The sequence below is a fragment of the Pteropus alecto genome, unplaced genomic scaffold, assembly GCF_000325575.1.
Source record: "Pteropus alecto unplaced genomic scaffold, ASM32557v1 scaffold25, whole genome shotgun sequence".
Classification (NCBI taxonomy): Eukaryota; Metazoa; Chordata; class Mammalia; order Chiroptera; family Pteropodidae; genus Pteropus; species Pteropus alecto.
In genome coordinates this window covers 5378611-5400970 of record NW_006441955.1, presented here as the reverse complement: position 1 = coordinate 5400970, position 22360 = coordinate 5378611, and the positions used below count along the sequence as shown (strand labels likewise).

The window sequence follows — 22360 nt, the reverse complement described above, 5'->3', positions numbered from 1 at the left end:
ACTGTACTCTTATATGCTATATAAATATTCTTAATAAACAGGAAAAAGAAAAGGAGAAGAATAAAAAAAGAGCACTTTATGAAACTAAGGGAAGTGGCTGAGAATCTTTTTGAGCCATAAATGTAAGCTTAGGAGGAAAAACATTACATTACATGGTTGGCAGCTTCCAACGTTCATATCAATTCCCTAGTCATTCTTCTAGGTGGTTAAGAAATAAGTAAAAATGCATGCATTGTATAAAATGTTCTTTCAGATTATATTTCTGAAAAGTAATGAGAGCTGAAATCTCCAAATAATGATAATGGGGGCTGTGGTACAATCAGAGGCAATGAATAGCTTTTAAGCACTGACTCTGTGTCAGGCTTTGTTCTAATTATTTTACATATATTTACATAATCCTCAAGCTTATGAGATATAATTAACATATAACATTATATTAGTTTCTGGTGTATAACATAATGATTCCATATTTGTAGATATTGTGACATAGTACCACAATAAGTCTAGTTAACATTCATCCCCATATATAGTTTCAAAATTTATTTTTCTTAGGATGAGAATTTTTAAGCTCTACACTCTTAGCAACTTTCAAACATATGATATAGTATTATTAACTATAGTCACCATGTTGTACATTACATTCCCATTATTTATTTTATAACTGCAAGTTTGTACATTTTGACTCTTTTTACCCATTTCACTCACCCACCCCCATCTCTGGCAACCACCAATCTGTTCCGTATATGTATGAGCTTGGGTTTTTTTTTTTTTTAATTCCATTTAAGTGAGATCTCATATAAGTGAGACCATATGGCATTTGTCTTTCTTTGACTTATTTCACTTAGCAAAATGCCCTCAAGTTCCATCCATATAGTCAAAAATGGTAAGATTTCATTCCTTTTTATGGTTGAATAATATTTCATGATATAGAAATATACCACATTTTCATTATCCATTTATCTGTTGATGAACATTTAGACTGTTTCCATATTTTAGCTATTGTAAATAATGCTATAATAAACATGAGGGTGTATATAATATCTTTTTGAATTAGTGTTTTCATTTTCTTCAGTGTATAGAGTATTACATCTAAAAAAAAGGAAAGTTAAATAAATGGAAATGCATACCATTTAATGGATTGGGAGATTCAACATTATTGAGATAATTATCTCTAAATGGGTCTACAGTTTCAATGAAATGTCAATGAAAATTCCAGCAGGTGTGTGTATGTGTGTAGATATAGACAAACTAATTCTATTATGTACATCGAGATGCAAAAAATCTAAAATAACTAAAATAATTTTTAAAAAGAACAAAGTTGGAGAACTTATCCTATTTTATTTTAAGACTTACTATACAGTACAATATAGTAATAGTATAAGTACAGTAGCTAAAATAATTTGGTATTGGTGAAAAGTTGAGACATGTAGATCAATGGAACAGAACAGAAAGTCCAAAAATGGAACAACACACACACACACACACACACACACACACACACACACACACGGGCAATTGATTTTTGCCAAAGGTGCCAGTGCAATTCAATGGGAAAAGAAGTCTTTTCAGCAAATAGTGCTGGAAATGTTTATGAAATAAAAAAAGATTAATATCGACCTTTATCTTACACCATACACAAATTTACTTAAGATGGATTAAACACTTTAAACATAAAATCTAAATCTATAGGACTCCTAGATTAAAAACAGAAGAAAATCTTTATGATGCTGGAATAGGAAAAAGTTTCTTAGAATACAAAAAGCATGAACCATAATTGATAATTTGTATTTCATCAAAATTTTTAAATTGTGTTCTTCAAGAGAAACTATTAATAAAACAAAAAAGGTGGACGTAGTTCCATAGTGTAGCAGTTAGCACATCTGCTCTGCATGCAGAAGGTCCTGGGTTCGTGCCCCAGTGGAGCCATGATCCATGGTCTATGGCCATGCCACCCTGAACAAGCCTAATGTCTGATCTCTGAAGCTAAGCAGGGTCAGGCTTGGTTAGTACTTGGATGGGAGACCACTTAGGAAGACCAGGTACTGCAGGCATAAATAATAATAAATAATAAAAAAATGCAAAAAATAAATAAAACAAAAAGGCAAGCTACAGCCTGGGAGAAAATGTTCACAGTATACATGTATAAGACAAATGACTTGTATCCAGGAAAAAAGTATATGTATATATATATATTCATTCTTACAATAAAAAAAGACAACCTAATAATCAAAGGGCAAAAGATCTGAACAGCCACTTCACAAAAGAAGATATATGAATGACCAATATGCACATGAAAAGATGCTCAACATCATTAGCCATTAGAGATATGCAAATTAAAACTAAAATAAGACACAACTATATACTCTTTTGAATAGCTAAAATTTTAAAAACTGACCCTAGCAAGTGTTAGTGAGGATGTGAAGCAACTAAAACTTTCATACACTGCTGGTACTAATGGGAAATGGTACAACCACTTTATAAATGAAAAAGGAAAAAATCCTCCAGATCCCACCAACTAGTTTTTCCATTTTCCTTTCTGCAAGTCTTTATTCAAACACAATTTGAAATAGTTGGAATTTCAAATGTAATTTTCTATCCTTTTCCCCTCCACTTAGCAGTACATTATAAGTACCCCTGATTTATACAACACAAATTTTTTGTACACTCAGTGTTACTATTGTCCAAGACTATATAGTCTAAAAAGTCCAGTATCAAGATAGCTTACATTCACTTTGCATAATGTGGCAGAGTCAACATGGAGGAAAAGGCAATTAACAAATTCTTTTGTTCAATGGTGATGATGAAATTTTCTCAGAGAAATGTATTAAGTTAACATGCATCTCTTGAAAGATATTACCTTCTGGACAGAGTCCCAGTGCTTCATAAGTAAGGAGTTCATTGACAGAAAAACAATCGTGAAGTTCTATTACATCAACATCATCTGGTGTCAGGCCAGATTTTTCATAGCACTTTCTGGCAGCTTCTTTACTTATATCGAAGCCAACCTAAAACCAAAACTATATATAAATAAAGGGCATCAAAACTGGGACTTTTATATAAAGATTATAAGAAATTAATATGTGTAACTTTAACAGCTGAGAACCGATCACACATATTAAAGTATCAGTTGATTCTATATGGTACCCAAAGTCCAAATAAAAGGATATCCAGGAAGGAGACTGTACATAGTAAATTCTGTACTATAAAGGACAGAATTTTAAATAAGATATATAAAAAGGACTTAACTTCTTCAGGCCATTTCTTAGGCTAAGTTACAAAATTCTATCAAACCACAATGTATAGTTATGATAAACAGACTGAAGAGATTTATCAACAGATCATTATGATTCAGATACACTAAAAAAATAACAGGGGAAATTTACATGAAAATAAACAATTTTCTTTTAGAATATCATATGAGATTCAAACATTGTTCCAAAATCCATGCTCTTAACAAACTCTTTGGTCATGCAACCTGAACTTCTCTACAAAGAATAAAATTGTGGCATAATGGAAACTGTACTGTTTATAAGCAGAAAATCTGAGCATAAGTTCCATCTCTACCATATCCTAGCACCCTAGCTTTGTGATCTTAGGCAAGTTATAGGGACAATTTCAAATCAAAGCATTACTGTAAAATCATTTTGTAAACTATAGTTTACCAAAGAATTGTTTATATATGTATATGTATACATGCATATATTGAATATATGTGTGTGTGTGTGTGTGTGTGTGTGTATATATCTTCAAATATTCAACTAACTCTAAGTCTGAATTCTCATCGTTTTTACTTCCTCTATTTTGTACTCAATCTTCAATCAGGATTTTGAAGCATCAAGAAAGTTCCCTGAAAACATCTTTATTTTTCCTTTACCTCTGTAAGATTGGAGTTCTGGGCATATCTCGCCAACTCAGAATAAATATAAATAGCACATCTAAGTTAGTTAAAAATTATCATATAATGATATATGGCTCTATCATGGGAAGCATAGATTTTCATCAATTATTTTCCCCTAACACATTCTTAAGAATGGGTTATAATATTAAATTTTCTAGACCATTTTTTCAAGTAAATTACATCCAGAGCCAATAACAACATGTTGTCACTTTGAGGTTTTTAAAACAGAAATCCCTTGATTAATTAACAAAACAGAATCTCAGACATACCAATTTAATAATGCTTTTTCCTTCAAATGAGCTTGGCAAATCAGTCGCCATCTCTTGTGCCAAAATTTCAACAGCTTTGGACTGAAGGTTATGCTTCTTTACAAATTCTTCACTAGCTAAAACTGCTGCTGCAGCACCATCTGAAGTGGGACTAAAAGGAAGTAAAAATAATTATTTACACCCAGTCCACCTCAATCCTAAGATTTCAGACTAGAAGTTCTTTCTGAGAAGAAAGGCTGAGTATGCTCGCTGGTCACTGGATGGTTTTCTTTGTGATATCTACAGTTAAAACTTACACATGCTTCCCACCTGAGGACTGAACCTCTATCAAGAACTTAAATGACGTCAGTCACTGCTTGATCTCTAAGAGTCGCTCCCAAAAAGTTTTTACTACAAAGAATCCTGGATTTGCTTCTGCAGATGCTGACTGCAAACCTGGTGACTTCTAAGAAGTACACAAGGTTATTCCCAGCTTAGCACAATAAAGGTTATTCCCAGCTTAGCACAATAAAGACTCTACTATAGGCCTAACTAGCTCCAACTCTGCTACCTCCCAAATAATTCAGTCTTGGAATACTTTTGAAAATGGGGAAAGGATGGAATAGGGGATTCCAGAAAGTCCATGGTTTGGTTAGGCTCTTGAGATCTCAAAATACTTCTTTTCCTTAGAGCAAGCTGTGAAGGAAATTGGCAAGCACAAGAAGCCTTCTGTGAGTTCAGCTGGACTTTATAAATGGGCAGATAAATACAACACATAAAAACTGACCCCACTTGTTTACTTGATTCCAGCCAGTATCTCCAAGGCACAGCCAGGTATTAACTAGGCACAGGAAGGAACTACGCAGTACTAACTCAGTGTTCTAGGAGATAGATATTGTCAAGCAATTTTCAAATTGCAACTATTATCACTATGAGGGCTATGGTTTTCTTCTTGTGTTATGTTTACTCTTAGGTACTATGATACAGTAAAGTTTCCTGCAGTAGAAGTATACAATTAAAAAAAACAAAATGCTGGAGGGAAAAATCTTTAGACTCTGCTGGACTCCTAAATCACATTTAAATGAATAAATACAATTAAAGTAGGTAGAAGTCATGAGAGACAGAAGTAAAATACATAATTTTCCAAGGGAAGAGACAGTCTGTCTCTAGGTGGGAGAAGGAAGTGAGGGTACTCACTCCTGAGTGAGGACCACACTGGTAGGAGTTTTACAGAAGCAAATATAGATACAGTAAAGATATACCCAGATACAAAGCCTAAGGTTTACCCAATGGCTGGGGGGGTGTGGGTGAGGGGGAGCAGTTACTTCTATTAAATATTAAAATGTGTTTTTCTTACCAACATTGTAAGAGAGTAAGAAAATCAAAAACTTTTTTAGATGTCATCACTTCATCTAAACTGTATTCCTCTTGGAACTGGGAATACCTAAATGCAAAACAAGTAGTTAAAGAATGTGAGGTACCAATTATAATTTTTGTTGAAGATGTTCTGTACAGAAGTTAAAGAAAGAATAATACGTAAGCATTCTTTTCACAACCAAAAGATACACTTTCATAAACAATTTCAACCTTTAATCAGTAAGTTATTTAAACTGAACTTTTAAAAAATTGTAACTTCAAAATATCATATGCTGTATAATAAAAAAAACTGTCTGGTCTTTGTCCTGGGTTCCAGTCACAGAGCTTCTAAAATCCCTGGAATTTCCTGAGTAACAAAAGTATCTTTGTTATGCTAATAAGGTGGCAGCTAGGGGTAGAAGATGAGGCAGGAGAAATGAATGTGGGTTAGATCATGAAAGGACAGTATATGGTGTTTACATTTTTTACTGAAAGCAATGAGGAACTAAAGGATATTAAGCTGGGAAGGGACATGATCAGATTTGTATCAAAGGAAAAAAACTGTGGTATGGGATGGTAAAAAGGTATTACCAAAAGCAAGTAAACCAACTAAGAAATTGGAGCAATAATTATGGCAAGAAATAATAATGACCTAAATTACAGAACTGGAAGTGAAAGATGGGAGGAGGGATAAATTCAAAAGATAGCATGGAGACGGAATCACTAGGATTCTGTTCATCTCCAAGTCATCAGCAACTCACATGGGACACTGAGGAAGAAGGCAGAGTTGAGGCTGGCTTCTAGGTTTCTGTCTTGAATAATTAGGTATATGTTACATCAATCATCAAGATGAAGACTGCTGAAGGGAAAACAGGATTGAGGAGAAATGATAAATTCTGTAAGAACATACTGACTCTGGGGCACCTACGGGACATCCAAATGAAGAAGACAAGAAGGAGAAAGTTACAGACACAGGTGGTATGTGTTATCTCTAATCCTATACTACTTATCACAGATTCTCCCAGCCTTTAATTATTCTTATAATTTACGAGGAAGCACTTAAGAATAGTTTCTTAATTCAATCTTCTTATAAACAAGTAACAAGGTATCTCTAATGACAGGTCAGCAAACACAGAATTCTCTTTCTTCACTACCCTAACAAAAACTAGTGCAAGAAGTTAGCACCTGAAATTTCTGATTCAAATCTAGAAGGATATTCTTGCCTGTTTCAGAGTTTTAAATGATAAAACTGACATCCAGAAATAACATCTGCCAATTCAACGTGATTGAGAACTTATAATATATAGTGGAAGATCCATGCAAGCAAGAAACTTATCTGTCTTGTTCATTGCTGCATCACTAGCAGCTAAAGCAATGTCCTGCACACAGTAGGCTACTGAATACATACTTGTTGAGTGAATGAAATTCCTTTTAGAAGAATGCTGTAATAAGTGATAAATAAGGGTCTTGTTAGACACCAAGTTAGATGAAGAGAAAGACTTGGAAGCTTTGATTTTCTGGGGAAAGTCGAGAGTTGTTCTTTGGAGCCTCAAAGCCAGGAAACTACACTGCCGTCAATTCCTCAGTAAGCTGGCACAATTCCCTACTGGTTTCAGGAAATCCCAAGGATTTTTAGTGCTTCTCCAAGTTCTAAGGACAAGGAAATCAGCTCTTATTGCCTTAAGACTGCTCGTCCTAACTCTACTTATTCAGTAGCAGCAAAGTTTCATTGAGTATATACTATGTTCCAATACCCTGCTAGATACTGAAGATACAAAGATGAAACATAATCTCTGTTCGAGGATCATCATTATCAGAGGAGAAAGGCTCATAAATAATTAAGTATGAAACAGTGTGATGTGTTATAATAGAGGTATAGAGAGTACAATGAAACTCATGAAAAAAAAAATAATTATGCCCAGGAATCTTTAAGAAGGTGTTAAGAGAAGCAATATTTGTGTTGGGACTTGATGGGTAAGGAGATGTTCACTTGGAATGGCAGAAGACTATTCCAGGGAGAGCTAACAGCATAAGTTAAAACAAAGAAACAAGTCCTATACAGTATATTTGGGAAAAACCAAGTAATCTGATGAGACTAGAGATTAGAAATATCCAGGAAAGCGGTAAGAAACAAGACCAAGAAAGGAGAATGGGGCTAAATTATAACAGGCTTATTATGTCATACGAAAAAATTTAAATTTTATCATATAAGAAATGAAAATTCACTAAAGCTTTCACAATACCCTTAGATCTTTCATAAAATACCCTTAGGTCTAGGGCATGGAATTAGATATTTGTTAATTAAGTATGCCTAAATTCAAACGTCAATTTAAAATTAGGAGAATGAGGAGAACTAGCAGGAGCATGGAGTACTAAGGAATCTGTGGTAGTGATCCACTTGTGGTAGAAAATGTTCTTTGTCATGGTTTTATGTTTATTAAATATGGAAAAATTTGTTTAATAATTCAGAAACAATTTACTGAGCACCTATTATATTCTAACCTCTGTGCTAAGCATTAAAGATAACAGATGGTTCTTCCATTCAAGGAGTTTATAATCTAAGAGGAGGAAAAATACAAACATTAGTTTGCCACTACTGAGAATAATCCTGAGTGTACTGCCTAATTTCTGTAAGCACCATTTTCCTTATCAAATGAGAATAAAAATATCTACCTTATAGAGTCCTTCAGAGGATTAAATGAATATGTACATAAAAGTACCTAGCACAGTGACAGAGTTGGCATTTAGTAAGGCTAGCTATTATTCTTTTAGTACCTGGTGGTATTGCTTTTGTACAGATTCTAGTAATATGGCACTAATTCAAGTCCCAGTGAACCAATTTTATTTAGCAACTATTAAGTACATGCTATGAGCCAGGTACTATGCTAGGTACTAAAATATTACTTCAGAATATTTTTTAGGATATAAATAACCATATTATTCTAACAGAGTAAGAGTTAATGACACTAACGTAATCGAAATGCATTACTAAAGTAATACAAATAATTTAATATAAATTAAAATAGCTACTAATATGCATTCCACAAACCTTTTAGTTGATCAAATGAATTAAGAAAAGTTTTAAAGAATAGCTTAAAGTGGTGACTAGTTATTTCCAATTAAAAGTATTACAATAGATTTTATTCACTGGAGTTGCAATCTTTGACCAATTACATCTTTTAATATCTGCCATTCACATTCTTTCTTAAAAGACTCATTAAGTTTAAATGGTTTTCTAAATATAAACAGACCAAAAACTAAAACTAAAAAGAAGTCAAAAGTTTACTTGGGCACAAGCCTTTTATAAGAAAAAAATAAACAAAACATTCTGGTTCATATCTTTGAGGTCTTGCATTAGCTTTTCAAGTAGTAAAGTTACATGTTATACAGCAAGATAATCCAAATTTTCGCAATTTCATATATCTGAAATACTTACGGGTTATTAACCGAATGTTTATGATTTTTCAATCCAATTTTTGCAAAGTGTTCAACTTTTGTTCCTACAGAGAAAGTAAATATCTATTAGTGAGTTAATGTTTTTCTGCTATTTATGAACAAATGGTACTCAGTGTCCCATATTTTCCTTTGCACAGATTAAAGACGTCAACATTAATTCCCTCAACAAGTATTTCTTTGTCATTAAACTTGGGTATATTTAATGAATTAAATCAACCAATAGGCACACAATATGAAAAGAGTTCAGACTGGCCTATTCTACCTAGTATAACTTGGGTCCAATTTCAAAAACTAGAAAATAAGGCAAGAAAGAACACTGCCAGCAATTACTTAGGAAGTCTGCCAAAATATCCCAATGCCCCAGGAATAAGTGAATTTTACAATTCACACTACCCTCCAGGGCCTGCTCTTCTCTTTCCTTTTGATAGCTCTTTTGATAGTTCCTAACAAGAATACAGATGCTTTTCAAATTCCTTAACAGAAAGTTTACAGAATAGTCTCAGGAAAACAAAAGCAATCACATTAATTAAGTAAATTTGTAAAAACAAAACAAAACAAAACACACACACACACAACCCATTTTCATTGTTTTCAAGAAGATAAAGGAGCAATAATTATGGCAAGAAATAATAATGACCTAAATTACAGAACTGGAAGTGAAAGATGGGAGGAGGGATAAATTCAAAAGATAGCATGGAGACGGAATCACTAGGATTCTGTTCATCTCCAAGTCATCAGCAACTCACATGGGACACTGAGGAAGAAGGCAGAGTTGAGGCTGGCTTCTAGGTTTCTGTCTTGAATAATTAGGTATATGTTACATCAATCATCAAGATGAAGACTGCTGAAGGGAAAACAGGATTGAGGAGAAATGATAAATTCTGTAAGAACATACTGACTCTGGGGCACCTACGGGACATCCAAATGAAGAAGACAAGAAGGAGAAAGTTACAGACACAGGTGGTATGTGTTATCTCTAATCCTATACTACTTATCACAGATTCTCCCAGCCTTTAATTATTCTTATAATTTACGAGGAAGCACTTAAGAATAGTTTCTTAATTCAATCTTCTTATAAACAAGTAACAAGGTATCTCTAATGACAGGTCAGCAAACACAGAATTCTCTTTCTTCACTACCCTAACAAAAACTAGTGCAAGAAGTTAGCACCTGAAATTTCTGATTCAAATCTAGAAGGATATTCTTGCCTGTTTCAGAGTTTTAAATGATAAAACTGACATCCAGAAATAACATCTGCCAATTCAACGTGATTGAGAACTTATAATATATAGTGGAAGATCCATGCAAGCAAGAAACTTATCTGTCTTGTTCATTGCTGCATCACTAGCAGCTAAAGCAATGTCCTGCACACAGTAGGCTACTGAATACATACTTGTTGAGTGAATGAAATTCCTTTTAGAAGAATGCTGTAATAAGTGATAAATAAGGGTCTTGTTAGACACCAAGTTAGATGAAGAGAAAGACTTGGAAGCTTTGATTTTCTGGGGAAAGTCGAGAGTTGTTCTTTGGAGCCTCAAAGCCAGGAAACTACACTGCCGTCAATTCCTCAGTAAGCTGGCACAATTCCCTACTGGTTTCAGGAAATCCCAAGGATTTTTAGTGCTTCTCCAAGTTCTAAGGACAAGGAAATCAGCTCTTATTGCCTTAAGACTGCTCGTCCTAACTCTACTTATTCAGTAGCAGCAAAGTTTCATTGAGTATATACTATGTTCCAATACCCTGCTAGATACTGAAGATACAAAGATGAAACATAATCTCTGTTCGAGGATCATCATTATCAGAGGAGAAAGGCTCATAAATAATTAAGTATGAAACAGTGTGATGTGTTATAATAGAGGTATAGAGAGTACAATGAAACTCATGAAAAAAAAAATAATTATGCCCAGGAATCTTTAAGAAGGTGTTAAGAGAAGCAATATTTGTGTTGGGACTTGATGGGTAAGGAGATGTTCACTTGGAATGGCAGAAGACTATTCCAGGGAGAGCTAACAGCATAAGTTAAAACAAAGAAACAAGTCCTATACAGTATATTTGGGAAAAACCAAGTAATCTGATGAGACTAGAGATTAGAAATATCCAGGAAAGCGGTAAGAAACAAGACCAAGAAAGGAGAATGGGGCTAAATTATAACAGGCTTATTATGTCATACGAAAAAATTTAAATTTTATCATATAAGAAATGAAAATTCACTAAAGCTTTCACAATACCCTTAGATCTTTCATAAAATACCCTTAGGTCTAGGGCATGGAATTAGATATTTGTTAATTAAGTATGCCTAAATTCAAACGTCAATTTAAAATTAGGAGAATGAGGAGAACTAGCAGGCGCATGGAGTACTAAGGAATCTGTGGTAGTGATCCACTTGTGGTAGAAAATGTTCCTTGTCATGGTTTTATGTTTATTAAATATGGAAAAATTTGTTTAATAATTCAGAAACAATTTACTGAGCACCTATTATATTCTAACCTCTGTGCTAAGCATTAAAGATAACAGATGGTTCTTCCATTCAAGGAGTTTATAATCTAAGAGGAGGAAAAATACAAACATTAGTTTGCCACTACTGAGAATAATCCTGAGTGTACTGCCTAATTTCTGTAAGCACCATTTTCCTTATCAAATGAGAATAAAAATATCTACCTTATAGGGTCCTTCAGAGGATTAAATGAATATGTACATAAAAGTACCTAGCACAGTGACAGAGTTGGCATTTAGTAAGGCTAGCTATTATTCTTTTAGTACCTGGTGGTATTGCTTTTGTACAGATTCTAGTAATATGGCACTAATTCAAGTCCCAGTGAACCAATTTTATTTAGCAACTATTAAGTACATGCTATGAGCCAGGTACTATGCTAGGTACTAAAATATTACTTCAGAATATTTTTTAGGATATAAATAACCATATTATTCTAACAGAGTAAGAGTTAATGACACTAACGTAATCAAAATGCATTACTAAAGTAATACAAATAATTTAATATAAATTAAAATAGCTACTAATATGCATTCCACAAACTTTTTAGTTGATCAAATGAATTAAGAAAAGTTTTAAAGAATAGCTTAAAGTGGTGACTAGTTATTTCCAATTAAAAGTATTACAATAGATTTTATTCACTGGAGTTGCAATCTTTGACCAATTACATCTTTTAATATCTGCCATTCACATTCTTTCTTAAAAGACTCATTAAGTTTAAATGGTTTTCTAAATATAAACAGACCAAAAACTAAAACTAAAAAGAAGTCAAAAGTTTACTTGGGCACAAGCCTTTTATAAGAAAAAAATAAACAAAACATTCTGGTTCATATCTTTGAGGTCTTGCATTAGCTTTTCAAGTAGTAAAGTTACATGTTATACAGCAAGATAATCCAAATTTTCGCAATTTCATATATCTGAAATACTTACGGGTTATTAACCGAATGTTTATGATTTTTCAATCCAATTTTTGCAAAGTGTTCAACTTTTGTTCCTACAGAGAAAGTAAATATCTATTAGTGAGTTAATGTTTTTCTGCTATTTATGAACAAATGGTACTCAGTGTCCCATATTTTCCTTTGCACAGATTAAAGACGTCAACATTAATTCCCTCAACAAGTATTTCTTTGTCATTAAACTTGGGTATATTTAATGAATTAAATCAACCAATAGGCACACAATATGAAAAGAGTTCAGACTGGCCTATTCTACCTAGTATAACTTGGGTCCAATTTCAAAAACTAGAAAATAAGGCAAGAAAGAACACTGCCAGCAATTACTTAGGAAGTCTGCCAAAATATCCCAATGCCCCAGGAATAAGTGAATTTTACAATTCACACTACCCTCCAGGGCCTGCTCTTCTCTTTCCTTTTGATAGCTCTTTTGATAGTTCCTAACAAGAATACAGATGCTTTTCAAATTCCTTAACAGAAAGTTTACAGAATAGTCTCAGGAAAACAAAAGCAATCACATTAATTAAGTAAATTTGTAAAAACAAAACAAAACAAAACACACACACACACAACCCATTTTCATTGTTTTCAAGAAGATAAAAGAGAATAAAATGGCTTTGAATTATCCTTTAAAGCTAGAAAGACCAAGGACTGGAAAGTCCACTGACTGGAGCTAATGTTATATTAAAAATGTCACAATACAGTAAAAAAAGGCACCATTTCCGTTTTATCTCTATCTTCTCTGCCAAGGAGAAGTGACATAACTATTATTTATTAAGAGCAGAGAAGACATAAATATAATTGACCCAATCTTATCTCACTTCTAATTTTAAAAAGGGAATAAGATGGATTCCATCTGATGCAAGACAAGGCAAATTCCCCAAGTAGTGGGGAACTCAAGCCCTGCACTGGGAGAGAAAAGGGTTCTTGGCTGAGCACAAGAAAGAATTCAAATGCCCGCCAAAATCAGAGTCAAAAGGAAAGTTTATTGGAGAAGGAGTAACACTCCACAGACAAAGCCTGGTCTCCTTTCAGAGGCAGAGAGTGAGAGAGCCTAAGGGAGACTCAGAGCGTCAGAGACAATTGAGATGGAGACAGTAAGAAAAACAGAGTAAAGAGACTGAGAGGGACCTCGAGTGTTCTGGGAATTCAGTTTATGTATTATTCTTTAGTTTCTGTGTGAATTTAAAGACTTTGTTTACTCATTTTCCTTTGATATGTGCATAGAGTGAGAAAGGATAAGAGCATGTAGCGTGAAAGGCCTGCTAGCAATTACCTTCGATCCATAGGGTTCCCATGATTTTAGCCATAGGGAATTAATGATTTTATTTTGTGTAGGCTGCCAGTTAAAGACTTTGTTTTCCTGTTTTACCTTCACGATGTGAGAAATGGTTTGTTCACAATCCCTGCAGAAATCTTCCTTTGTTCTGCAGGTTTCCTCCTGGTCTGGCTGTAGGGCTAATTGCATATTGCAGTCTCTAAATATAGCTTAATTTAACACATTAGTTCTCTTGCCTTCTTCCTCCATTACATCCACACTGGTGATTTCATACCAGTAAGAATGGTGATCAGGAGGCAGCCAATATGGGTTCACTAAGCACAAGCTACATCATATTAATATCTTTAATTGATCAGATTGACTGGGAGATAAAATGAAACATGGTAACTGGATATCAACAAGACAACTAAATTTTTCATGACATCTTTTGGAACAAGAAAAGGAAATACTGTAATGTGGGTTTTGTTGTTTTTTGCGGGGGGCGGTGTTACTAAAAGGTATAAGGATTCTTCTGTCATGTAAGTTGATATACTGGGTTAAACAAAATTGAACAGATTTCTTTATGGCAAGTTATTCAGAGCCTTTACTATTGCATATGTATTATGACTATCCAATAGGAGGTTAAAGTATGAAGCATATCCCATTATGGAGCATCTTATGAGCTTAATGTCCCACAGAACATACATTAGGAAACAATAGCATTGATTAATGCATTAACCTAGAGAAAAGTCTCTAGTGATAACTAACTAATCTCAGCCATGCTCTACTTTAGGAAATCAAAGGCACTCTCACCAAACCTGAAGCTGGGAGGGAATACTATAATGTTGGATCCAAATAGTCTTCAACAAAATTTATCGATAGGATGAATAAGAACATAACTAATTTAATGCCCAGTTCTATTCTTGGACCACTCAAGGCAACCTGGAAAAAGGAGCAGCAACTACGAGAAAGGTTCTGCAGTTCTGTTCCACACAAGCTCAGTGAGTTAACAGTGTAATGTGACTACCAGGAAAGCTCAAGTGCGATCACAGTACAGCAATCAGATTGCAGACAATGGGTCATGAAACAAGTCTAATGAGAAATAGTTAAAGAGGAGAAGAGAAATTAAGTGCAAGGTCAGGCTGGCTTCAGATATCTGAAGGGCTATAAGGTGAAAGACTCTTATTCTGTCAATCTTAGAAGACAGAAACAAGACTATGGGTATAAATTATAAGGATAGAGATTTGACTTTAACATGAAAAAAGAGCACTGTAACAACTAGAATCACCCCCAAAAAATGGAATGAGTAACCTCTGTCGATGCCAAGTTCCTTGTCACAGTACACAGTACAAATGCTTTATTGTCATTTATTAGAAGATTTATAAGCAATTCATGCATAGATTGCTAGGAAATCAAGAAGCAAAATTATATGAAAGCACTTGGCATAGAGCCTGCCATGAGATATTCAATAAGTGTTGATGTCTTTTCTTCTTTTTTTCTTACCATGGGATCCAATTAATCTACAGAAGATAACAATCCTTTGAAAAATATACTGCCAGTCACTTACCATATATTTATTACACCTGGCACTGATGAAGACCTTGTTGACTACTGATTCTGACCTGCCAATTCAGATTTTTGGCTATTTAAAAAGATATGCTGGTATAAAAAAGATTTCAATCTCCTTGAATCAAACTTTGAAGTGACAAAAATCTGCTGATTCTACAAAGCAATGTAAGGAACTATAAATATTCTTATGTACTCATTTCTAGTGCACATCCACAATTTCAAATGACAATTTAAAATTCTATAAAATTCTATAATTCATTAAAAAAATCTGTTGAATGAAGAATAACAGTTCAACTAAAATACTGTACATTTGTAGTCCAAATTTTAGATGAGAAACCATTCAACTATTCTGAGTAACGTAAAAGTTGAGAAAAGATATAAACGTAGAAACACACTGGACACAGGATTTCCAGGTAGTAGAGAACAATGGAGGCTGCCTAAACCTGTCTCTCCATAAGAACGAATAACACTGCACAGAACCATACCCTCAGCATAGCTAGAAAAGAGAAAATCCAAAATTCCAAATTATTTGTAAGTGGGGAAAAAAAAAAAGAATAGAGAAACAATTACCAAACTCTAACTAGCAATTGTTCACGCTCCCACAGCAAGCCTTTGGAGGAAAAAAGGTCAATCTGAAGAAAAGCTGCAGGCAAGAAAAGAGGGAACTAATGGCAGGCCCGCAATTGCTCTAAAACTAGACGAGAAAGAGAAAGACTCCCCACCAATTGTGAAAATATTGAAAAAAATATTCCTGTAGATCAAAGCTTGACTATAGGGAAGGGTTTGAAAAGTACAGGACATTTGGGCTGGTGATCTTTGAAAGGCAATGCTTCTGGGAGAAAAAAAAAAAGGCAAAAAGAAAGGGAAAGTCACCCTTTGGCAATTGAATGGTGAAAAAAAAAAATCGAAAGGAGAAAAATTTTAAGGTCCTGTAACACACACACAAAAAAATCAGAAGTCACATAATCCATCTTTCAAAAAATCTACTACAGAAACAGGAATTTACTACACAGACATAAGAGGACACCATAGACCTAGGAATCCCGAATCTAAAAACGACTTTCAAATCACAATTCAGTATAACTAGAAATTATTAATAAAATGAAAAATTAAGTTGACCTAGAAATTTAAATAATATTTCCATGAAACAACTCAAGTTAAAAAAGGAAATACAAATGGAAATTACAAAACTTCTGGAAAAATAACGATATTGAAAATACTACATATTAGAAACAATATGATATATTTAAAGCGGTAATCAAAACAATACACAGCACTAAACAGTTATCAAGAATAAAAGAATGATAAAATAAAATATTCATCAATTAAAAAAAGAACGCAGTCCTGATACACACTACTACATGAATGAACTGTGAAAACATTATGCTAAGTGAAAGAAGGCAGTCACAAATAGACAAACTCATAAAAGCAGAAACTAGATTAGTGGTTGCCAGGTGCCTGAGAGAAGAGGCTAATAGAGAGGATTTCTAATGGGTTTGATGTTTCCTTTCTGAGGTGGTGAAAATGTTCTGAAATTAGATAGTGATGATGGTTGCACAACTCTGAAAATATATTTAAAAATCACTAAAAGGATGAATTTCACGGTTTGTGAATTATATCGATAAATTTAAAAATTATTTTAAATACTTAAATATTTTAAAAAATAAATTCCCAACTCAAAAAGCTAGAAAAACAACTACAAAGTAAATCAAAAGAAAGCACAAGAAAAATAAAAGCACATATTAATGGGTAAAGAATAGAAATAATTAATCAATCAAAATCCTGTTTATTTGAAAATGTTAGTGAAATAAAGAAACTCCTACCTAATTTAATAAAGAAAAAAGGGAGAAAGCATAAAAGAACCAAAAATAAGAAATAACAAGAGGCAAATACTACTAAACAGAAACAAATTTTTAAGTTGTAAAAGACTACTTTTCAGATATATATACAAATAGATTTAAAAATCTAAACGAGATAGATAATTTCCTAGATAAATATAGACGGCCAAAATTGACCCTAATGGAGATAGAATGCTTAAACGTAGAGAAATAGATGATTACCAGGCAACTACTACCTTGCCCCCCAAAAGAAACAGGCCCAGATGGTTTCACAGGGAATTCTACCAAACCTACAAAGATCAAGTAGTCCCAACGCTCCATAAATTTAAAAGTGCATTAAAAGTGAAGAAAGCCTTCTTATTTCTTTTTATGAAACACATAAACTTGATAAAGACATAACTAAAAAAGAAAATTACAAACCAATATTACTTATCAATATTGATTTGAAAGTACTAAATAATAAGGACAATCTAACCCTACATTAAAAAATCAATATATCATGATCAAGTGAGATTTATGCCAGATATGCAAAGTTGGTTCAATATCAAAAAATCCATTAATAAAATATTCTATTAATAGACCTAAGTGGAGCATACAGTGCAAATAACTCCACAGATGCTGGAAATGCCCTTGAGAAAATGCAATACCCATTCTTGAAAGTAATAAAAAAGCTCAAGAAAATCAAAATTAATGGATATTTTCCCCACACAATAAAGTAAATAAACATGCACAAACACACATATGAGATCTTGAAGCCAGATCTTTTTTTTTTTTAATTAATTAATTAATTTTTTTATGGTGACATTGGTTAACGAAATCCAATAAGTTTCATCTGTACACTTTAACGGTAAGGCATATATGTATTTACACTGTGTGTTCACTTCCCACCTGAAGCTAGCATCTTAATGAAATAATAACACCTCCCATAATGGATTGTTGTGAGAACTGAATGAGATGACATAGGTTTTGGAAATTCACTTAGTCATTCAACAAATGTTTACTGAGTATTTAAATATGCTAAGATTGTAGAAGAGAAAGGGGAAAAGGACTTTCTTCCAGCTAGGTTACCTGCCAAGCACTGTGCTAGGCTGCTAATGTAGCTTTCACAGAGTTTATAGATGAATAAGGAAGACAAATGTTAAACAAGTAAAACCATATGCAATAAATATATGAATATAAATAGTACTAAGTGTTATGAAGAAAAGCAAGAGGGGGCTATCTATGAAAGAGGATAACAGGAGGGATCTAGTTCAGTTTGAATAATCTTTCTTTGGAGATTAATTAATTATTTACAGAATACCAGGCACTGTTCTGGGTAACAGTCAATGATCAAGGAATAAAACAAACAAAATCTGTGCCCTTGTGCAGAACTTCAATTCTGGCTGGAGGAGACAGACAACAAATAAGAAAAAATATATATGCCAGATTTTTGTTAAGTGCCATATAAAATGATAAAGCAGGAGACAGGAGAAAAAATTCTGGGAAGGAGAGTGATGAAAAAAACAGAAGGTAACATTTAAGCAAAAATAGAAGGGTGCTAGCACTGATGGTATCTTAGGGTAGAACATTCCAGAAGTAGAAATGGCAAGGCTAAGGCTCTGCCTGAAGTAGGAATGTGCTCACTGTGTTTGAGGAACAGAAAAAATAGTACGGCTGGAGCAGAATGGTGAAAGAAAAAAAATGACAGATAAGGTCAGAAAGCTAATGAGGGTAGGGGATCAGATCATTTAGAAGCTCGTAGGCCATAAGAAGATCTATAGGTTTCAATTTAAGTGTGATGAAAACACAATAGAGAGTTTTGATCAGAGGAGTGAAATGATCTGGCTTAGACTTTAAAAGCACTACTCTGACTGTAAAACAAAGAATTGACTATAGAGGTATGCAAGCAGAAACAGAAAAATTAGTTAGGAGACTCCTATAATCCAGGCGAGAAATTATGGTGGCTTGCATATACTAGAAGTGGTGGAAATGATGAAAAATGGATATTCTGAGAAATGGTTAAACATGTTTGCTGATATACTGAATGTCAAGTATGAGGAGAATTAAGAATGGCTCCAAGGTTTTTGACCAAAGGTCCTAGAAAAAAGGAGTTATTTATGAAATAAGGAAGAACAGACAGGAAATGGGGAAGTTCAAGGAAAGAATTAAGACTTCAGTTTTAGACCAGTTAAATTTGATGCCTATTAGACATACAAATGGAGATATTTTGGTAAAGTACTGGAGATATCAGATTGTTTTTTAAACCTGAAAAATAAGATGTAGCTGATCTTGAAAGAACAGAGTAAAGAGCACTGTAGCCAAAGGAAATATGAGACTGAATAAGAGACTGAATATGAGACAGGGAATAGGTTGGCTTACTGAACACAATGAAAGGAGGCCAGTGAGCTTTCACACAGAGAGACTAGAAAATAGGAATGAAAACAAGAAATGATGTTTTAAAATAGAGTCTCTTTATTACACAGTAATAGATAATCAATACATGTATTGGTACCTGAATGCTATGGACTGAATTGTGTACCCCCCCCAAAATTCATATGTTGAAGCCTTAATACCCGAGGTGACGGTAATTGAAGATGAGGTCTGGGGGCAGTAATTAGGGTAGATGAGGTCATAAGAGTGAAGTCCTCAAACAAAGAGGAAGAAAAAGATGTATCTGACTCTGTCTCTGTCTCTCTGTGTTTCTGTCTTTCTCTCTCCTTCCACCCCACTCTCACCACCCACACAAAAGAAGAGGTCATAGGAGTACACAGTGAGATGGCAGCTGCATACAAGCCAAGAGATGAGGCCTAGAATAAAACCTATCTTACACCTTCCCAGCCTCCAGAACTATGAACAATAAATTTCAGTTGTTTGCACCACCGAGTCTACAGTGTTTTGTTATGGCAGCCCAAGAAGACTAATATACTGGAAGTGGCGTTACACTGAACAAATACATAAAATGTGTGAATGACTTTTGAGCCAGAAGGTGGGTTTTAAAGAAACTCCAAGAGAAAGCCTAAAATGCCTTGAAGAAATTATCAGTAGAAACCTCAAGGTCCTTTGAGGCTGCTGCAGGTGAGGGTTTGCAACAAGGTCAAACCTTAATGAGAACTGGAGGGAAGGAGATCCTTGTTACTTACAATAGTAGAAATTTTAGTAACACTATTACCTGCAACGATTTGGAAATTAGAAAGCAAAATACTGAAGTAGCCACATGGTTTCTCCTTGTTGCTTATAGAAAAATTCTATATAGTGATATTGAGGACAGGACTGTAAAGCAAAAAGAATTCAGGGCTTGATGGTTTTGAATTCTCAGCTGCTTAAGTGGTAAAAGATGCTAAAATTAAGAAATGGCCTTTGAGCAAAGACCAAATCAGGGCACTGCCAGGAAAACTGGGTCCAAAAAATGGAGCCAAGGATGTGACAAATCTTTTTAAGATCTCACAAAGAGCAAAGCTGATGCCTCAGAGTACAGTTCAGATAGAAAAAAACCCTCAAAGACAAAAAGACTGTGCCTCACAAATCCTTCTGAAACGAAGGGCTGCTAAGAAGCTTAAGAATGCTGTTTCCCCTCAGCCATTTCAGCAGAAACCGAAGGTGGAGTAGAGCTTCTTACCTCAAAAAGATTTGCAAGTGTAGCTTTTTGTCAATCGGAGTGACCCAAAAAGATTCACAGGAGGCCAGTGAAGTTAAGATAAAAATAATCTACAAAGAGCATTCTTGTGCATCGACATTCTATTTTTGACTTAGGAGGTGGTTTAGGTCACGGTGATGAGCTTTGTTAGAATTCACTAAGTTACATGTTTATGTTTTATGTACTCTTCTGTGTTGAGTTATAATACATAACAACAACAGAAATTTTAGATTAAAAAAAGAATGCTAGATTCAACCCACTGACCTGAATCTTCACTTTCCTAGCAGGTTACAACTCACAGTTTGAAAAATTCTGGTCTAGGGTAAGAGCTGTGGTAATGAAACGATTTGGAAGAAAGAAACATAATTTGGAGATAGAATTGATACTACACAGTGAGGGTTGGTGTTGGGGAAAAGGGAGGGAGAAGTGTCAAAGATAACTCATGGTTCTGCTTTGAAAATCTGAATAGATGTGCCACTTCAGGAAAACTAGAGGAGGAGCAACTTTAAGGTGACAGAATAGAATTAAGAGTTTGCATTTGAACATGTTACATTTGAGAAGCCTGTTAAATATACAAGCAGAGTTGCCAAGATACCAACTAGATTTACAAGTATAGAGGCCATCAACTGTCTATACTAAGTTTGCCTCCCACTTCCCACAAGTATATTACCTTGTTTTCTTTTCTTTACAGGACTAATAATTATCTGAAATTATCTAAGTTTTTATGTGTTATATATCATCTCTCCCCACTAGAAATTTAAGCAAAACCATACATTTCATCTGCTTATTTATTGCTTGTGAATGAATGCATTAATGTCTCTAATTCTTTTTTCTTCCTGAATGTCCTTTGCTGTCTAACTCTGCAGTTTCTTACCACAAAAGAAGTGGAGTATACTTCCCTATCCCTTGATTCCAAATTTGCCATGTGACTTGCTTTGGTTAACAACTTAAGTTTCAAAAGGCGGAGATTACTCTCTTGTGCTTCTGCTTTCACCATGAAAAGGATATGCCAGGGCTGGTATTCTGGTCTTAAGAGGAGGATGAGAGATATATTACCCAGTCACATAAGACTAGAACAGAGCCATAAACCAATCTACAGTCATGATTAACCCACACAAGAAGAGCTGAGCTCAGCTTAGATCAGCTGATTCCTAGTCAATCTATAAACTTGTAAACCATAGTAGTAAATAAATAATTTCTTGTTTAAAATCACTGAGATTTGGAGTGGTTTATTAAACACAGCAATATACTGCTATATTTCAGTGCCTAGGACAGTGCATGAACTATAATGAGAGCTCAGTCATGTTTTAAATGAATTATTTAATTGAAAAAGACGTGAACAAGAAATATCCAAAGAGGTTAAAAAAAAACCCAGGAGAATGAGATATCACAGAGGCCAAGAGAAGAGAATGCTTCAAGAAGAAAGTGAACAAAAGGGATTAATGCTGCTGAGGTCTATTAAATTAAGATTGAAAAGTATTTACTAGATATGGCAATATGGTGATCAATGATAGCCCTGAGAAAGGAGGGAAGCCAGACTGGAATGGACTGAGTTAAAAACGGTAAGAAATAGCTACAAGAAAGAAAATGTCCATGGGCAAAGTCCAGCAGTGTTCCTCTGTATGATCCCTTTCCTTAGAGATTTTTCCCTTTCTAATTACTTGATTTTGGCTATCAAAC

General features: G+C 34.2%; 1 protein-coding gene across 4 annotated transcripts in view; it reads right to left on the bottom strand.

Moving 5' to 3' along the window:
• SCP2 (sterol carrier protein 2) overlaps positions 1–22360 on the bottom strand; it is a 116874-nt gene that overhangs the window by 53092 nt on the left and 41422 nt on the right. For 3 of the 4 annotated variants that reach the window (XM_025051902.1, XM_025051903.1, XM_006919207.3), the window contains exons 7-10: positions 12380–12443; positions 5504–5590; positions 4168–4318; positions 2858–3005 (exon numbers count right to left, since the gene is read on the bottom strand). In XM_025051902.1, coding sequence (XP_024907670.1) covers positions 2858–3005; positions 4168–4318; positions 5504–5590; positions 12380–12443 — 450 coding nt within the window. Of the gene's footprint in view, positions 1–2857; positions 3006–4167; positions 4319–5503; positions 5591–8938; positions 9023–12379; positions 12444–22360 lie in introns of those variants that run through there. The other variant, XM_006919209.3, reaches the window with a different exon arrangement.